Source organism: Cajanus cajan, chromosome 6 (assembly GCF_000230855.2).
Source record: "Cajanus cajan strain Asha chromosome 6, NIPB_CcT2T_4, whole genome shotgun sequence".
NCBI lineage: Eukaryota > Viridiplantae > Streptophyta > Magnoliopsida > Fabales > Fabaceae > Cajanus > Cajanus cajan.
The window spans coordinates 47,457,568-47,475,840 of NC_138522.1; the positions used below are offsets into that span (position 1 = coordinate 47,457,568).

Consider the following 18,273-nt stretch of genomic DNA (forward strand, 5'->3'; position numbering starts at 1 on the left):
CTTAAGATAAATAAGTGGTGGGGATGTTTTTTAAAAAAATAAAAATTAGTGATTAAAATTTTAGTTTGGAACACAATCTTGTTCCTGTTTGATGCTCTAGACCACACTCCACTTTGATGCTTAGATTCTGCAATACTTTTTCTTCTCTCCTTTTCTTGTTTGTCTTGTTCTACATAAAATACTACTATGCTGAATAGCGTGGACCCAGGAACCCAATGGGGAGGCCCAATTCAATATCAATAATTGGGCCCATATACGATTCTTAACTTTGCGTAACTTTCGTGTTTTAGTTTGGGTTATTCGTTTCTTTGTCTGCACAAAAGTGGTGGATTGACTTTTCCCAAACGCAGCAGATCAATAAAGACAAAGTGACGGTTGAAACTGTGTTGTTGCTTAATATGAACATCTATGATGCAAATATTTATGAGCACAAGAAAATTATAACTCCAAAACGATTATACCAATAATGACACATTCAGCATGTAACATGCCACATTTTTTATTTGAGCAAGAAAGATTACAATGGTGATACATATTTTAAAAAAGTAAATTTAAGTTTAATTTAACCTTATAAAATAGATTTACGAACCAGAACATAGTCATTGGTTATGTCTTCTATCCATTGCATTAAAGAAAGTGACCACTGTAGTTGGTTACTTCTCACTTCTCACAAGCAGGGCAACAATGTTTTATCTTTACTAGCAAAGCAAGAGATATATCAAACAATGTATTGTACAAAGCCAACTCGATGCTTCAACCATAAACTTCAACTTGAATCTTATTTTGCCTTTTGGTTTACTGAGTTGCTACTACCAACTGATCAAAATGTAACTAAAGTTATATTTTGCACGCATTGGATTGTGCTACGGTGGGTTGTGTTTAGTTAATTTCGCTGTTATAGATGATTTCCGTGCATATTTAAAATTGAATTGCAGTAGAAAATTATCTTTTTAAGTACTATGGCATGATTAGGAATACCTAAAAAAAAAAAAAAGAGAGAGAATGGGATAGTGTGTTATTTTGTAAAATTTGTGCTTAACAATTTAGTGTGGAGAAAGGATTGATGTATCAAACTTTTTAGAGAGATCAGTGTTGAAAATTTTAACAAAGGAGTGTATTGTATTATTTTTAAAAATTTATAGATCAAATTGAGCATTTTAATAAATATTGGTCGAGTTTGATAATTTAATTTTTATGTAAATGAATATGACAAACTTTATGTTTTGATTAAGTAAAAAATATTTAAAATTACGCCTTGACTTTATGTTTTGATTAAGTAAAAAAATATTTAAAATTACATCTTGAAATTTAAAATGATCATTGTTTATTATAGACTAAAAATTCACAATGATTTTTTAGAAAATAATTTATTTTTTATTAAGAAAGGAAAATATATTTTTGATATTAAAAAAAGCTAAATTATACTATTAATTATTCTATATGTTTAATTTGTAATTTGTGTAACCAAAAAAAATATTACTGTAACGAATTTTATATTTTTTTGTAATTTTGGGATCTTGTATTTGAAATGAAAAGCCCAAAAGAAGCCCAACAATTCCCGGGGTTTCAGAAACAAAATAGAGACAGCTTCGGCATGTCGCGTTGCGAGCTTTGAGAGGATTTGGAGGGTAGAGTTGCAGTAGGCGAGAGGCACTCTCAGTAGTTGAAGTTTTCTTCCGATTCACTATCTGTGACACAATTTGAAGTCATTTCTGCCTACGCAATTGTGTTCATTCGAGGTAATTTGTAAACTAAGTGGTGCCTTCTATTCAATGCCTAAACTTGCACTCTTCTGATTCATTTTCTTTTCAATGATTGTAATGCCATAAGTACTGGACTTTAAATAATAACTAACACCTACGGTTCTGGATCGCGTGAATCAGCTTCTAATTATTTGTCATCGTTTACGATGAAAAATGACATTTCAATCGCCTTTTGTTTTTATTTTTTGGTATCGGATATATTGGACTTATTCGGATTGTAACCTACTGTTGTTAATTAATATTCCGGCATGACAAAATTCCGTGCGGTTAATCTTACCTTCACATGACATTGGCTTGAAATCTATACTGCATCCAGTTTTATGCACGGAATTTGGATTCCCACACGCTGTTCAAGTCCATTGCGACTGCTGGAGTTATATTTTGTTATATAAAAGCTTGTGTGGTGTTTGTTGCTTGAACAAGTGGGGAATTAGTTTGTTTTTTCTGTTTAGTGCTTAGTGGTTGTGATTTGGACTGCAGGAATAGGTCTCATTTTGGGCTAATCTCTCTCGTGTTGGTTCTTCTCAGAGTTTGTTTCTTTACTTATGGGCTGAGTGAACTGTGATGATGCATGTAATATGAATTTGTTATCATGGTGTTGATGAACTTGACTATGTGCATGCATTCTTTTTTGGTTGTTTTTAGAGTTAATTTGCAACCTAATTAACTTCCTTGAAAGGAAAATCAACACCCTATTTATAAAGAGATGTTCATAAAAGAAAAAAAAAAGAAGCGAGGCTCAAATGGACTTCTAGCATGCTGCTATACATTTTTGTTTGGCTGTTCTGAGAGTTAATTTGCAACTCAATTAACATTCCTTTGAAGAAAAATTTATCACCCTATTTACAAAGACATGTTCATAAAAAAGAAAAAAGAAAAAAAAAGGCTCCATTGGACTTCTAGCATGCTGGTATAAATTCGTAGCATCTGACATCTTTAATGCTAGCTATATTTACATAAGAATGCTTATAGAGATATCAAGTTTGTCAAGAAACTTCAAAGGAAAGAATGGTACAAAATAAAATTCTAGATATTGGTTTCCCTTTTATTTCTTTTGGTTTGTTCCAAGGATGCCCTCTAACTAATAGTCGAAAACTAATTCCTTTCAAGGTGTAGAGATTATTGAAGTGAGTTTTGTATTTTCTAACAAAGTCTTCTCTATATGCATAGCCAAAGAATCAAATATTTCAATCATTTTTACTAGCATGAACCAAAACAACCATAAGAGCAAGCATATAGAGCATACTCTGTAACACCTAAGATTTCCTTGACAACTAATGAGTTATCTCTTGAACAAAACTTTGGCACCTGGAAACAGAATAGTAGGAGAAAAATTTAATCATACATTAAGCTCATAACAGACACAATTGCAAGTGTGGTCATTGAATGCCATTTAAATTAAAGGGTGCCCCAGTCCACAAGACTGTCCACCTAGTGGGGTTTGGGGAGGATAGACACAGCCTTACTCCTGCCAGTGGAGAGACTGTTTCCAAGACTTGAACCTGTGACTTCAAAGTCACGAGGCAACAATCTTACCATTGTGCCAAGACTACCCTCTCACGAGCCTTTTTACATTAAAATGTTGAAAAAAATGTAAGAGAAAACTTTTGAGCATTAAGCAATTGCATACTCCAATGTTAAGAATAGAGTACCAGATTTTTTCCTGAAACCATAAATAAAACCATTCCTCTCCATAATTAAACTAGGGGCAGCCTTTTGAGTTTTGAACATTTCCTAACATACATTTTAAAAGAAACAAAATTTCTCCTACAATAATTCATCATTTAATTTCAGTATTATGGGTACCTGATATTTGTTTAAGAAATCCTAGAACAAAATAAAGGTTACCAAAGAAATTTAAAAAGGCTTATTTTATTTTTCATACAGAAATAGACGGACAGAATTTGTATCAAGTTGACTGTTTGTGGTCACTTAACCCAGACAGATAGAAGACAAGACCTTTCTAAAAAGGGCCTGAACAACTATTTTTCTCTTGAAACCCTTTTTGTTATAACTTGATTTATCCATCACACACTAGGCCCTAAAATCCATTTAAATGTAATCATAGTCAAAGAATGGAAATAATATGGTCCTGACTTGACAGGTTCACTTAATTAAATTTGTAACAAATGATTTCACACACACTGATAAGAAAAATTGAAGGGAGGCAGACATGCATCGTCAATACCTGTTCTTGCTGACTCTTAAGTTATGATTTAAAAGCATGTTAGCTTCAAAATAGCTTTAACAGTAACAAACCAATTCAGAAGAAGAAAAGGGTCATATAACACCTCAACACTCAAACTTTTAATTTTCATACATTTTCCATCTCAGCATTCTTGTTGTGTGTTCACACTTTAGGTTCCTTTGTCTCTTTTTTGTAGAAGTTGAGTGTCTCTGGATGCTGGCAATTATGAAGGTGCAATTTTGATTGAATCTGAATTGTAATTTCATCACCAATGGGTTACAGATGCATTCAGTGTGGGTTTCCAGTAAGAACACTTTACGTGCAGTATTCTCCAGGCAACATTCGCTTGATGAAATGTGTAGGCCTTCTTTATAGGAAAAATAAAATGAAACTCATGATCATTCATTCTATTTGGTCTTGAATTTCCCAATTAATGAACTGATTTCCCGATCCTTGTGTCATAGGAGAGCTGCAAGGCTGTGGCAGATGAATATATTGAATGTGAAATCATGGTGCCCATACTCCCTTATGTCACTAGTTTATAAGTTGAAACCTTAATTTTTTGTCTTGAGATTAACCTGATTCCCCTTTGTAGATTCTTGTAATTGATTTGATACTTCACAAGCTCAAGGCCTATAGACATCTTCTCCACAATGTCATCAATCAAGAAACAATCAAGTTTCAGGTATGGTTGAGATCCTACATTATTCCTCCTACACCTCCATCCTGTATAATTAAGTCATCGTGTGTGTTGTTTTTATGTATCCTTGGTGAGCACTATTTTTTTTTAACAGTTGAGTATTGTAATTATGACTTCTCTCTTTTTTGAATATTGCCAATCTCATTATTTCAGTCGGCATCATTGCTGACATTAGTGTTATTGGTAGCAGTTGTCATTTTATTGTCTGATAATAGCAAGCATGAAGCATTCTGAATTTTGAACTGGATATTAGAATCTTCAACAGGTTTTACATTGTCACTTTTGTGTATTCTTAAACTTTATATGAAAAATATCTCATCAATAGATTTTGGGTATTTAAATAAACAAATTGATATATTTTTTTCTATTGCTACTTGCATTTTGGCCCTGTCGGTGCACACAAGATATTTGTTTTGGTTTTATGATCAGGTAGAACTTGAATAATATGCATGGTTCGGTAGGGGAATGCAAATTTAAAATAAGTATTCACAAAAAAAAAAAATTATTCTAATAAGACATCTCTTACTAAAAAAAATTCATTTTAACATATGGCATGTGTAATGCTTAGAATAATCAAATCCAATTTTTCATCAATTTTTCACTTGTACATCTTATTGATTCATTTATACCTTTACCAACACTAACTGGCAAATACTTTTTTATAACTTTGCAGGGACTACTCTGGAAATCGGCTGTCATTTTTCTTCTTTTTGAAGCTTGTATGCATTCTTTTGTGGATATTTTTCTTTTTATTTTAATGCTTAAGGAGCATAAAATCGTAAATTCTAGCTTTTGGTTTACAAAACCATATATCACAATTGAGGACTTTTCCGTTTGTTGAAGACAGATTTTTGATCTTGGAAGGCAGCAAGGGAAAATTGGGTTCATCAACGAGCTTCTCTTCTTTATTATCAATATGCTGGAAGGTTCAGAATTCAGATGTCTATATTAAAATCATTCTTTTACTCAAATTACTTAGTATGGATTTTTGTGCCAATTGTGATGAATGTTTTATGGCTTTCATTGTCAGGTGCTGATGGATGTTATATTTGGGAACTTTATGTTTCTATTGACTTTCTTCTTTATGGTTAAGACATTTTTTCATGTCCCAATCACCCTCTCCAGGTATATATTTTTTATTTATTTGTCATACCATAGTTGTAATGAGGAAAGGGACAATTAGTTAACGCACTTTCCATTTAATTTTACAAAAAAAGATAGCAATCTGTTATTTTAGCAGGTTGAAGAAAGATTTAGTAACAAAATTGTCCATTAGGAATCTCATGCTATCAAAATTTTGCACTCAAGATTTTTTCAGGGGGTGTGTTTCTTTTTATAGGACTAGATATGACAAGTAGATTAGTATGAACATAGAAACACCAGAAATAACAATTTGACACTTTAGTTACTTTCTATAAGTCTGTCACACAACCTATATATATCACTATAATTATCACACCATATCATATAACTGCCTAATCTGAAATTAATATAAAAGTGGCTGCTTTGTAACTTCCCAGTACAGAGTTATAACTAGCGAATTTAGACTTTGGTCAATCAATGCCTTTTGGTACTTAAGCAGCCTTGTTATCAAAACTGAAAGAAGAAATCTGTCCTTTGCAGATTAGCATTTGAATTTGGTTCTATCAGTTCAACCCTTTCAAATTTTCTTTTTTCTTCCCCTTCATCATCTTCCTCCAAAATAAGCTTTCCTAAAACCACCTTTCATGATGCCCATTGAATGGCCCAAATTGTTGACCACATTGAAAACAATGTCTCTATTCTCTCCTGACATACTCTTTGTAAAATAGATGTTGTTTTCTCCTATTTCTAAACTATGAATTTGGTGTACTGCTTGCATTAGAGCTCAAACCAGATACAGAGAAAATCCCATCAATTTAACACTTGGATTTGGGTCAGGTTGTGGTTCTTGGGTTTGGGTCACACCTGAATTAAGTGGGTTATCCAAAAAACAGTAATTGTTGATTGAGAAAACACCAAATGTTCATGCCGCAAACCTGACTTTTTGAACTGATCTATAATCATATCTCCATTTGCATATTACTCCATAACAGAAGCAGAGCCCTTCAAATTTATTTCTAAAACTAAGCCTATACTCTCTCCGTAAGTTTCATTTTCAGCTCTTCTGGTTCTGGCCACTGGTTATATGGTTTGAGGATCATGAGTTCTTATCTTTCTTTTGGTAACGTAATTCTATTCATTAAGAACCTCAAAACTGATTTCTCTGGCACTTCATTGGTTTTGGCCATTACATTTCAAATTGTTGGTTGCTGGACAAGTTCTTCCATCCAACCTATCTATTTGCTTCAATGCTGCAAGTTGCCCGTAAGCATTTTCTGTGCCTCCAATAGAAAATCTCTTTAATGACTGTCTTAAAAGACTCCCAAATTATCTATGCTTGTCTCTTCAAATACTTGAAGCAATGGACAACAAATTTTATCTTTTAATCTATGTAAATATGTCCAATCCTTCCATTTAAATATGTAATTAATGCCTAATATTATGCTATCAAGTTTTATCTTTTAATCCATCTAAATATGTAATTAATGGGATGAAAAAAGATAATTCATGATAGAATATGGGACTATATATGCTCATCTTAACTTCATGGAAGCATTTATGATTTTGTTATTTATAGTTATTATATTTTTCTACCATATTAGTTTGGTGTTTCTGGACCACCATGATCACTTCAGCAGTTCTGCTTAAATCACTAATCAATGCAGGTGCAATGACCTTTTGCTTATGCTCATGATTTCAAGTTACTTCAAGATTTTTCTTGTTGCCATGATGGTAATATTTGCAATGAAGAAATCTAAGTTGGTTTTTTCAACTTTATTGTTGATCGTGTGTCTGTCTAATGTCTATGACGTTATTAAATGCAATATATATCTTAACTATGAAGTATGTGTCCTTACTATAGGTCTGGGAGTTTCCATCTTCTGTGATCTTCATCATTGAATTGTTTTGTTTATCATCGAATGCTGTGGCATTGAAAGGTTAGTAATCATGTTGCTGAATCCATGGAAAAGTCTGTATTACATCAGCGTTTCACATAACATGGGATTGATTATATCATTTAGATTGTCAATCCAACTACTTATTCAGGCAATTGATTGCATGCGGTAGTATAGATGTAGTTGTATGATGCAAATATAATTTCCTTTCCTATGTTTATGATCTGCACGTACGTCCACATGATCAAAACTGCATTTACTTCTGTTAAAGTGCCAACATTTGCTTAGCTGCATTTGTCACTATTTTGAAAAATTGACTTTAGTGTTGCTGCTAGTATTTTGAATATGATCATAATGCTTCTTGCTGAGCTCTGATGAATGTTTTTTTGGCAACTAGTGATGACTGAGTTAACTATGAGTCAATGTGTTTGGACCTGCGTCAGTGCATATGCTATAAAATTTTGTGTCACTCGGATACCGGAGCTCATATTGTTGGGGCAATTAATGCATGATTGGAGCCAAATGCAATGCTCATTCATTAAAGCCAGCATGACTTAATTTTGCATTCTCTTGCTAATGTATTTGCAGTAAAATTTCAGGGCAAGTGTTTCTGAACTGTATATATGCTCCTTGACATTTTTTTCTTAAATTTAATTTGAAGCTCTAACACTTGTAGCGTGCTTCTAAACATTGTTATGATGCTTGTTAAATTTAGTCTTTTACATAGTATGCGAATGATGGTGAAGCTAGACAAAAAGTCGTCCAAATTTCGATCAACTTTCCTTGATCACTTCATAACCCGGCCAGGCGCCCTTGTCTTTTAGCGCAACTTGTTATTCCTGTCATTTGTGAACATTTCAGGACTAGGAATGTTATACAATAAATTTTTAATTTATCACTAGTTTATAAGTTTGAATAAAGTTTTTTCAAACATTATTTGAAATAACATTTTGAGCTTGCAGTTGTTTTTGTTAAATTTTTGCTTTCAATACTTGATAAAATTTCTCGTTTACTACTTTTATTTAATGTTACATGATTTATTTTAATAAAGTTTTTCCTTTAATGTTATACTTTTTTTATCTCAATTATTACATTATTTATATTATTTATTTTTAATTTTCAATAAAATATTTGATTGATAAACAAAATTAGATGGGAGTTAGTTTTAGTTATCAATTTCTATTCTTAGGAATATTGACAGGAATAACATTTCTTGGCATTTAAATAAATAAATAAATAAATATATATACACATATATATATATATATATATATATATATATATATATATATATATATATATATACATACGTTGATTAGTGTTGTGAATTTTTTTTTTTTTTTTTTGTGAAAGTGGGGTGTGGAGGAAGTTAAAAAGAGTATAAATCATAATGTTATTCTCATGATATAGCAATCAACTTGCTTTCTTTCTTTTTTTTTTTGCAATAAAATCATGGGAATGTAAAAAGTAATTTTTGTTAGGAATGTTCCATGTTCGAAAATGAAAATTTTAATCTTGTAACAAATATGAAAAAAAAATACATCCCCTATCCATGTATTTTCAAGAATATAATGAGATAATTTTAAACCAACAAAATTTAAGAGTTTGGAAAAGGATGAGAGTTCGAAAATAATTAAAAAAATATATACAACTAGGATTACTTAAAAAAAATACTTTTTTTTCAAATTAAAAATTTACGAAAAATATGTCATACTTTTTTATATTATTTTACATTTATTAACTAATTTGACAGTTAGTTTCAATAAATATTTTTAATTTAATAAGCCTATCAGATTTCAAATAAAATCTTAGTAAAAGGTTAATTCTTGAATTTGTAGTTAATTTCAGTTTTTTTTTTTTTTATTCGTTCTTGGAGTATCCACCACCGACAGCAGTGACTAATCTCCTCGCTACGTTAGAGGCACCTCAAAGAGTGGGATAGCTGACCCCAAGATTTTTCAGTTTTTTTATTAAACATAGCCCAAGTATTTTAAGATTTTTTCTTAAAATTCTTTTAAAGATTTATTTTACATTAATTTAATCTTTTAAATTTTTTATACCAAGTAAGTTTTTCAAAATTTAAAAATGATATGAAAAAGTATTTTTATCAATTTTTTTTTTACATTAAAATAAGTTTATTTTGATGTGAATGTTTCTATTGTTGTTATTATAAAATTATAAAACGAGGATTATTTTTACGTCAAAATCAGTATTTTAAGAAACTGTAATCTTTTCATTTTTCCCAAGAAATGACTCTAATCCAATTTTAGTCCATTACATTTTGAGTTTTATTGAAGCTCCTACAAAGGAAAACAGATAAAAGTTCTTTATTGGTTCTTGTCCTTGAGATTGTACAGGTCACTTTAAAACGTAATTTTATAAAATTCTCACTTTAATTAATATTTAAATTTATAAAATTCATTACGTAATATTGCCATTCAAATTCAAGCTGATATTTTTTTTTTGCTGGTACTGTATTACTAATATTTTAGTTTGACAGTGATTATAAAAAGGAAAAAGAAATAAGAAAAATTTAGGAAATGTTGTATTTCAAATAAAAGAAAGCCCAAAAGAATTAAAGAAGCCCAAATCAGGTGTTTTAAAACTAAAGGCATAGTGGAGTTTGTAATGAATAACGAGTCAGAGTGCGAGAGCGAGCAGTGAGAGGATTTGTATTTTGTAGAGTAAAGATACTGTAGTGGAGTTTTTGTTCGAAACCATTGCTGTTGTTTATTTGAGGTAAATTTTTCGATTACTCGAGCTCTTCAGATTCATTTCCTTTTCAATGATTGTAAATGCCGTTTCTAGTTTCGGATTTCAATAATAACACCTTCGATTCGCATAAATCACCTTGCAATTACTTCTCATTTATTACGATCAAACTTGGACGCTTCAATCTTCAATTTACTTATTTTTTAAACAGAAACACGGAGTTGGAGCGGATTGTAACCTACACTGTATTATGTTGTTTCTTTCATGCCCTCTTTATAGAGTGTAATTGTATAGAATGAAAAAAAAATACGGAATTTCTTTGATCAATACTATGCTGCCCTTGGTTTATTGACTGTTGCGTCGTTTTGGTCTAGAAATTATGAGTAATGCTGCTGAAAGACCGGTTAATGGAGACGCGGAGGATGATGATGAGGATGAGGGTGGAGACCTTGAAGCCTGGGAGAGAACTTATGCAGAAGATAGGTCGTGGGAGGCTTTGCAAGAGGATGAATCTGGACTTCTTCGCCCCATAGATAATACAGCCATTTACCATGCTCAGTACCGCAGGCGCCTTCGTAATCTTGCTTCCAAAGCAGCTACTGCACGGATTCAGAAGGGGCTTATACGATACCTGTACATTGTCGTTGACCTCTCCAAGGTATTTACTTGATTGTAACTTCTGAGTTCTGAGATACATGACATTGAGCAATGGTTTTTATTTACTAGAAAATTGGAGGATCTGGTGATCATGATAGAAACACTGTCAATGAAAATTTTGAAAGTTGAATTTCTTCTCCTATATGTATATCCTTTTAATCTCTTTTCCTTGAATATAACCCAGTTTCTGTTATCATGTGAAGGCAGCTTCAGAGAGAGACTTTCGACCTAGTAGGATGGCTGTGATTGGGAAACAGGTTGAGGCATTTATCAGGGAATTTTTTGATCAGAATCCACTTAGTCATGTTGGTCTGGTGACTATAAAAGATGGGATTGCTCATTGTTTAACAGAACTTGGTGGCAGTCCTGAGTCTCACATTAAAGCTTTGATGGGTAAACTGGAATGCTCAGGTGATGCCTCCTTACAAAATGCACTGGAGCTTGTTCTTGGATATCTAAATCAAATCCCATCATATGGTCATCGAGAAGTTCTGGTCTTATATTCAGCTCTAAGTACATGCGATCCTGGTGATCTCATGGAAACCATCCAGAAATGCAAAAAGAGTAAAATAAGGTGCTCAGTCATTGGTCTTGCTGCTGAAATGTTTGTATGCAAACATCTCTGCCAGGAAACCGGAGGGACTTATTCTGTTGCACTAGATGAGGTTAGTTTGTTGAAATTGGTGGAACCCATGTAGTGTAGTACAAACACAAATAAGTGTCCTCTATAAAAGTGATTTGAGTTTTTATAGTCAAGCAGCCTTAGTTTAATCAAGTACTTATAATATTGCTGATCAGTGTGGAATTTATTTTCATTTTTTAAATGTTTGTAAATTCATGAATGTACACATTCATATATTTATATACATCTCGTGCAGTCCCACTTTAAAGAGTTAATCCTAGAGCATGCACCACCTCCTCCAGCAATAGCAGAGTATGCTACAGCTAATTTAATTAAGATGGGTTTCCCACAGCGATCAGCTGAGGGCTCTGTCGCAATATGTACATGTCATGAAGAGGCCAAGACCGGAGGGGGATACACTTGTCCAAGATGCAAAGTTCGTGTCTGTGAGCTTCCCACTGAATGTCGTATCTGTGGATTGACCCTTATTTCTTCACCCCATTTGGCAAGATCATATCATCATCTATTTCCTATAGTAATGTTTGATGAGGTCTCTCCGTCATCTCAAAATGATCCAAGCTTCAGTTTTTCCAACACTTGTTTTGGTTGTCAACAAAGTCTTAATAGTCAGGGTAAGTTTCTTCCTACATTTCCAATTTTGGTGTTGTACAATTTTACCATGTTGGCGAACATATATCAGATATAGACTCATCATGCTGCTCTAAAGGTGAAATAATGGTAAAGATAGCAAAAATATCTGTAATTTCTCAAGTTATGTACTGAGATTATATCTTCCAGATTTTAAAAATGTTCATAAATTGATAACAGAAGTTGTTTCAGGTCTCATGTTGTAACCTGGTTTGCTGGTTTGTTCATGTATTATTATATCTAAACCCTAAACCCTAAAAGGATCTAACCATAGTAAAAGAGATTAGCAATAGTATTTTTGAGAGATGCAGTTGGCTTTCAATGTACAATACACATTCAAGTCTTGAAAATTCAATACTACTTTCATTGTGCAGCCTCTGCAGGCAAAGAGAAAATATCTTATCTATGTTAAACATCCTTGTTAATCACCTAGAGCTTTGAAAGTTGCAACATAAATGAACTGTAGAGTTCTGACTGTGGTGGCTTAAGTTTTTTAAATGGCAGTCTGACTACTTATTCTGCAATATGTTCTTGATACAATGTGTCTTAATGCTAGTATAATTCTATCAACTATAATATAATGTGCATGATAATAGGGAATGACTTTTTACCTGACATAAAAGCCTCAACTTTCTTTGATCGTGATGATGCTTATATGGCTGTTTAGGAACATGCGGATTATGGACAATGTTGAATTCTAATAACAACTTCTATGCTTTAGGCATGCTAATTACAACTACCAAAGAAGTTGAAATTTTAAGGAACGTGACTTTAAGTGGTTGTGGTCATATGTCATGAGTATATGACAAAATGTTGACTTCTTTTGGTTAAAGGTATTTAAGCATTATGTGATATTGATAGGTTTTTACTTGCATAAGCCCACTGCTTAAAATCTTCGGTTGTACAGTTAATGCTGTAAAATACCTTGTCATTTGACTTCTCTTCCAAATAGTATTGCATATAGAATATGTTTTTGCTCAATTTTCCTTAACACCCCTCCATTGACTTGTTGTGACACAGGAAACAAGCCTGGACTTTCTGTCATTTGCCCAAAATGCAAACAACAATTCTGCCTTGATTGTGACATCTACATTCATGAGAGCTTACATAACTGCCCAGGCTGTGAGAGTTCCAGGCATTCTAAGTCTGTAACTGCTTGAGCTTCCTAATGATTGCAAATCTTCTGCCTGCGACTTAAAATTGTCATCTAAATGTGTCTCTACATTGTCTCCCTCATATTGCTATACTACATCCTCCTACTGGACCCATGAATAAGTTCCAGTGCCAAGTGACTGACTAACATTATCATCTGCTCATTGATTCCAACCCTTGAACAGTAAATGCTTTGCAGGCCAGACTACAGAAGTGGTATTATTTATACAAGGGTGAGATTATACCAACAACTTCCAATTATTTTCCTTTGTTCTTTGCTGCAAATTAAGGCACATGTAAAATGTCTCCATTGTATTTTTTTTTAATCAGTGGGATGACCACCATTCTAGCTGGCAGATAAATTTTGGTCATTAAATTACCATTGCTAGCATTGTGTGGAGATATTTACGTATGTTTTGCTTTTAGCAATTACTGTTGCGAACTTCTAACTTAAGCTAAACATTTTTCATTACCATGATAGGATCTTTAGATAATTTGTTGCGTGTAAAACCCTAAACCCTAAACTTGTGTAGGAAATATATTTGAGCAGAATATTTGATATTCAGAGAAAGTTACGCATTCTCTTTGGAGGGGCCATTTGAAAAAGTTTCTTGGAAGTTTGTTAGATCTTATGACTTGTATAAGTTTTTTCCCCGTTATTTCGACAGATTTGTAATAAAATTTAGGTCAAAATACTATTTTGGTCCCTTATAATATTTTAAATTTTCAATTCAGTCCTATCTTAATTTTTTGTTTCAATTTGGTCCCCAATAAGTTAAATTACTGTAATGTCGAACCTTCCGTCCAAATTTCTTAAATCTAGTTAACTATTGGCCACGTGGATGCCACGTAGATGCATAGGTGGCAAGGTCCCATGTTCTCCTCCTCCTTTAATGCATCTGGAACGGCCCGTTCTGGTCCCAGAACACCAACCCTAAACGGTCAATGATTATAGTTTACGCCAGTGATTCTAAATCACGATTATGAATTGTTCAAGGAAAAAAAGTCCAAGGTACAAAATATTTCAAATACTAAATTTGATAATATTGTCAATGGGGATTAATAATTTCAATTGCTAAACATTTAGGCTATACACCATTTCTGGACCAATTGCAGGATATAAAAACTTCTAGAAGTATTAATTATAATACTTGTTATGCAATGCAGTATATCACTAAGGATACTAAGGTCAATGGTGACAGGTTTTATTTCATTGTTAGTCGTACCAAATCGGCACTATACAGTTAAGGACGAATCGACATGGTTTTATAACCCCCCTTAGTAATTTATTTGAACTTTCTTAGTATATGTTATGTTATGAATTTTTGTTTGTAGTCTCTGAACCATATTTCAATCTTTGAATTTATGTTATATTATGAATTTTTATTTTCAATCTCTGAATCATATTGCTGCATTTTGTAGTTGTTGCTGTATTTTGTTGAACATACGTTCACTTTCTGGAACGGTCCGTTCTGAATTCAGAACGGCCCGTTCTGAATCCAGAATGATTGTGTGTTACATGTTGCATCTGGAATGGCCCGTTCTAGATGCGAAATTAACACATAAATAGTGCACGCAAAACGACCCGTTCTGGTTTCAGAACGGGCCGTTCTAGATGCATTAAAGAAGGAGGAGGAGGAAGACATGAGACCTTGCCACCTATGTATCTACGTGGCATCCACGTGGCTAACCGTTAACTCCGTTTAAGAAATTTGGACGGAAGGTTCGACATTGTAGTGATTTAACTTATTGGGGACCAAATTGAAATAAAAAACTAAGGTGGGACTAAATTAAAAATTTAAAATATTATAAGGGACCAAAATAATATTTTTGCCTAAAATTTATGATATAAACTAAGTATGTCGTGTCCTTATAACATGTTTTCAAATGCACCTCAAATGTTGGAAAGTGGCTTCTAAAACAACTATGAATAAGAGGTATTATGCATAATGCATGCACTAGGGGTAGTGAGCTAATAAGGTTGTATGAACCCATTTTTTTTTCGTGGATTTAATACATGTAATGTCCTAAAGTTGATAATTAAAGATTAATTTGATTTGTAGGGTGTGATTTTTATTAGTCAAATATTATTTTAATATATACAAAAATCAAACTTGGGAGTTATAGGTCAACTCTCCTATTATAGGATATATCTTATATAGAGACGAGAATAAATTAGGTCAAATTTTAAATATATAGGTCAGATTTGTCTTATAAAATTAAAGTCTAAATCTAATATATTATTTATCATGGATTTTTTTTTATAAGTCTAGTATGACCTTTTTAAAGTTTGGTATGACCTATTAATTTATTTAAAAATTTATTTAAATTATTAATATTAATTAGGTTAATAAACTTAATTTTTAAAAATTAATGAAATTATTTTTAAAATATAATTTATTTAATATTATTAAAATTTAAATTCTAAAAGAAATATAGGAGAAAAATTGAATCATTTTTTATTGAAGAAATAATTTACGTATAATCATGTATGTTGATATATATTCAAGCATAGGTCCTATAATGAAAAAAAATAATTATATAAAAAAATATTTAAATATTAATAATCTGTTTTTATTTTATAAATTTATTTGTTTATCTATATTTTAATAATATATATTATTTTTTAATTATATTATATAAATAGATAGATTGGTCTATTAGACTTAACAGAATTTAATTTTTTTTATATAAATAGACTTTTTTAAAATTTAAATTTAATTTTTTTATTAAACATGTTAGACTTTAAAAAGGCTAGATCAAAGGTCCATGTTTAAAGTCTAATCTATTATCATCTTTATATTTATAACCACTAAATCCATTTAATTTAAAGTGCATCATGATAATATGCTAAAATTTAAGAGTGATAAATTCGTACTTGCTCACTTGAGTTGAGAGGACCTTCTTGGGTGTAGTGTGTCAGACAGTCCATATTTCATTTTAAAGTTTTGTGGATCCGTCCCAATTTGGTTAATGACCTATAATTTTTTGAAAAATGTTTTTAAATAATTGTGTAAAATTATTTAATTTAATAGATAATATTATATTTATAATAATATTATTTATTTAAAAATTTATATTATTAAATATATTTTACTTTGATTTTTATACACTTTTTATTCTACATTTTAATTATAAATAATATTAATTTTGAGTCTTTGATATATTATGTTAAAATGTGGGGTTGATAGACTTATTCAGCTGAACTCGTCACGCACTGGTCCTTTATCAAGGCATTTCATTACAGCCCAATGGTCTCATAAAAATAATTAAACGATCAAATTAAGATTTCGCAGGGTGCTCTTTTGCTTTTTGAATCATGTGAATCGAACGAGGTAAAACAACTGACGGATCCCGCAGGCTGCTCTGTCATGTCAATTTCCACCTTAAAATTAAATTTGTTTCAATACGATAACAGATAAAAACTCCTTGCATCATATACATATACTTACTCTTCCTTACTCTTCCTGTGTTAGGATACACACTCCAATTATCTTTGTTGTAGCGGGTCGGGTCCGGGATCTAGGTCTTCTCGTCCTTCTCCAAGTATTCCGAAGTGAGGGGGGTGCTTGCAAAGACACTCCAACGCTCAAGTAAGTGTTCGACGTATTAAATGCGATAGTTGAAAAATTAGTTACGTACCTTGAAGGGGTCTATTTATAGTGTTTTTTATTGGGCCGTGATTAGAGACTGGACCCCGGAAAATTAGGGGACTAAATCGGCATATTACGTAAATTAATCTTTCCTTAATCACTTTGGTATAAATCCATGCCTAGGCCGAGCACACCGACATGTTCCGTTTCATTAGTGGTCGGTTAGCTCGGGTGCTCGGTTCAGTCAGTCACGGGCTCGAATACTCGGCGTATTTGGGTATAGACTAGGGTGTTCGGCCTGGTCGGCCTCCATACGGTATAGTTACATTTCACTTTTCATAATTGGCCTATGGATTATTTAAATTGGGTTTGATTTTATTTGATTTTTATTTCTTATTGTTCACAGTTTTTAAAGTTTTCTAAAATGAATGGTGAAAATGAGAGTTTGATTATATTTTTCCTTTTAACTTCCATTAAAGAGTTGTGCATTATTACAAGAACGAAAGGTATTACTATTTTTTTTTACGGTATTCTTTTTTCGTCTAGCCTAAATGAGTGTTTAACAACATATGGCAACCAAGGAAGTTTAATGTCAGTTGAATAGTGCGTGAATTATTGTAAAGTACCAAATTTAATGTCAACAGATTAAAAATTAAATAGCAAAATTGAGTATCTCAGCCAATTATAATTTTTGCATATGTTGCAGTTACACAACCATGTAAACTTAACAACATGTCATACAAGAGCATTTCCACATGTTATTCTTAGGTAACTTCTTGAAGTTGAATAGTTTTAGGACTTTATTTTGGATATTTTCTTTTTCATAAACACTTACAAGTACAGAAAATGAGACGGTAAAATATGTTGAATTTCTTCCCAAGATAAAATCAACTTATAAACCTTATAACCCTAAACCCTTCTATTAAAGTTAAGTGCATAATTTTGTTTATACAAGAAGTTGAATTCATTGTACCTTCTTTTCTTCATTTATAAATAGTTATGGAGAAAATTATCTTAAATTTAATTTGATTTTAACATCGGAGGAAGACAAAACGTAAATATCACATGTGAAAAGATATAAGAACATGCTTTTAAATTAAAAATAATTTTGGAATAGAGGAGAGGGAAGTGTTTAGGAAGTTGTAACTTTCCCTTGGCTTTACAACCATGAAAAATACTATGATTACACCGATGTAACTCCAATATTACTCGTTAAAATAAGATTCACAAGATTTAATGTCGACAGTAGGATGCACATCA

The 18,273-nt window shown here is 31.9% G+C and overlaps 2 protein-coding genes across 5 annotated transcripts; both read left to right on the forward strand.

Moving 5' to 3' along the window:
• Window positions 1–1,554: 1,554 nt before the first annotated feature.
• Window positions 1,555–8,406, forward strand: LOC109795774 (protein ARV 2). Of its 3 annotated transcripts, none has more exons than XM_020355313.3 (10): window positions 1,555–1,739; window positions 4,148–4,255; window positions 4,416–4,463; window positions 4,547–4,636; window positions 5,325–5,370; window positions 5,495–5,577; window positions 5,682–5,776; window positions 7,399–7,465; window positions 7,596–7,671; window positions 8,027–8,406. In XM_020355313.3, exons 2-10 carry the CDS (start codon window positions 4,223–4,225, stop codon window positions 8,185–8,187), a joined length of 699 nt encoding a protein of 232 aa, XP_020210902.1. In that variant the 5' UTR covers window positions 1,555–1,739; window positions 4,148–4,222; the 3' UTR covers window positions 8,188–8,406. The 3 variants fall into 3 exon arrangements, with proteins under 3 accessions (XP_020210902.1, XP_020210900.1, XP_082933389.1); XM_020355311.3 differs by having other exon boundaries at window positions 1,556–1,739; window positions 4,148–4,309; XM_083077263.1 differs by lacking the exon at window positions 4,148–4,255 and having other exon boundaries at window positions 1,556–1,739.
• Window positions 8,407–10,225: 1,819 nt separating this feature from the next.
• GTF2H2 (general transcription factor II H2) lies at window positions 10,226–14,026 on the forward strand. Of its 2 annotated transcripts, XM_029270937.2 has the most exons (6): window positions 10,241–10,368; window positions 10,553–10,586; window positions 10,716–10,999; window positions 11,202–11,663; window positions 11,877–12,252; window positions 13,289–14,026. In XM_029270937.2, exons 3-6 carry the CDS (start codon window positions 10,721–10,723, stop codon window positions 13,426–13,428), a joined length of 1,257 nt encoding a protein of 418 aa, XP_029126770.1. In that variant the 5' UTR covers window positions 10,241–10,368; window positions 10,553–10,586; window positions 10,716–10,720; the 3' UTR covers window positions 13,429–14,026. The 2 variants fall into 2 exon arrangements, with proteins under 2 accessions (XP_020212198.1, XP_029126770.1); XM_020356609.3 differs by lacking the exon at window positions 10,553–10,586 and having other exon boundaries at window positions 10,226–10,368.
• The last annotated feature ends 4,247 nt before the right edge of the window (window positions 14,027–18,273 follow it).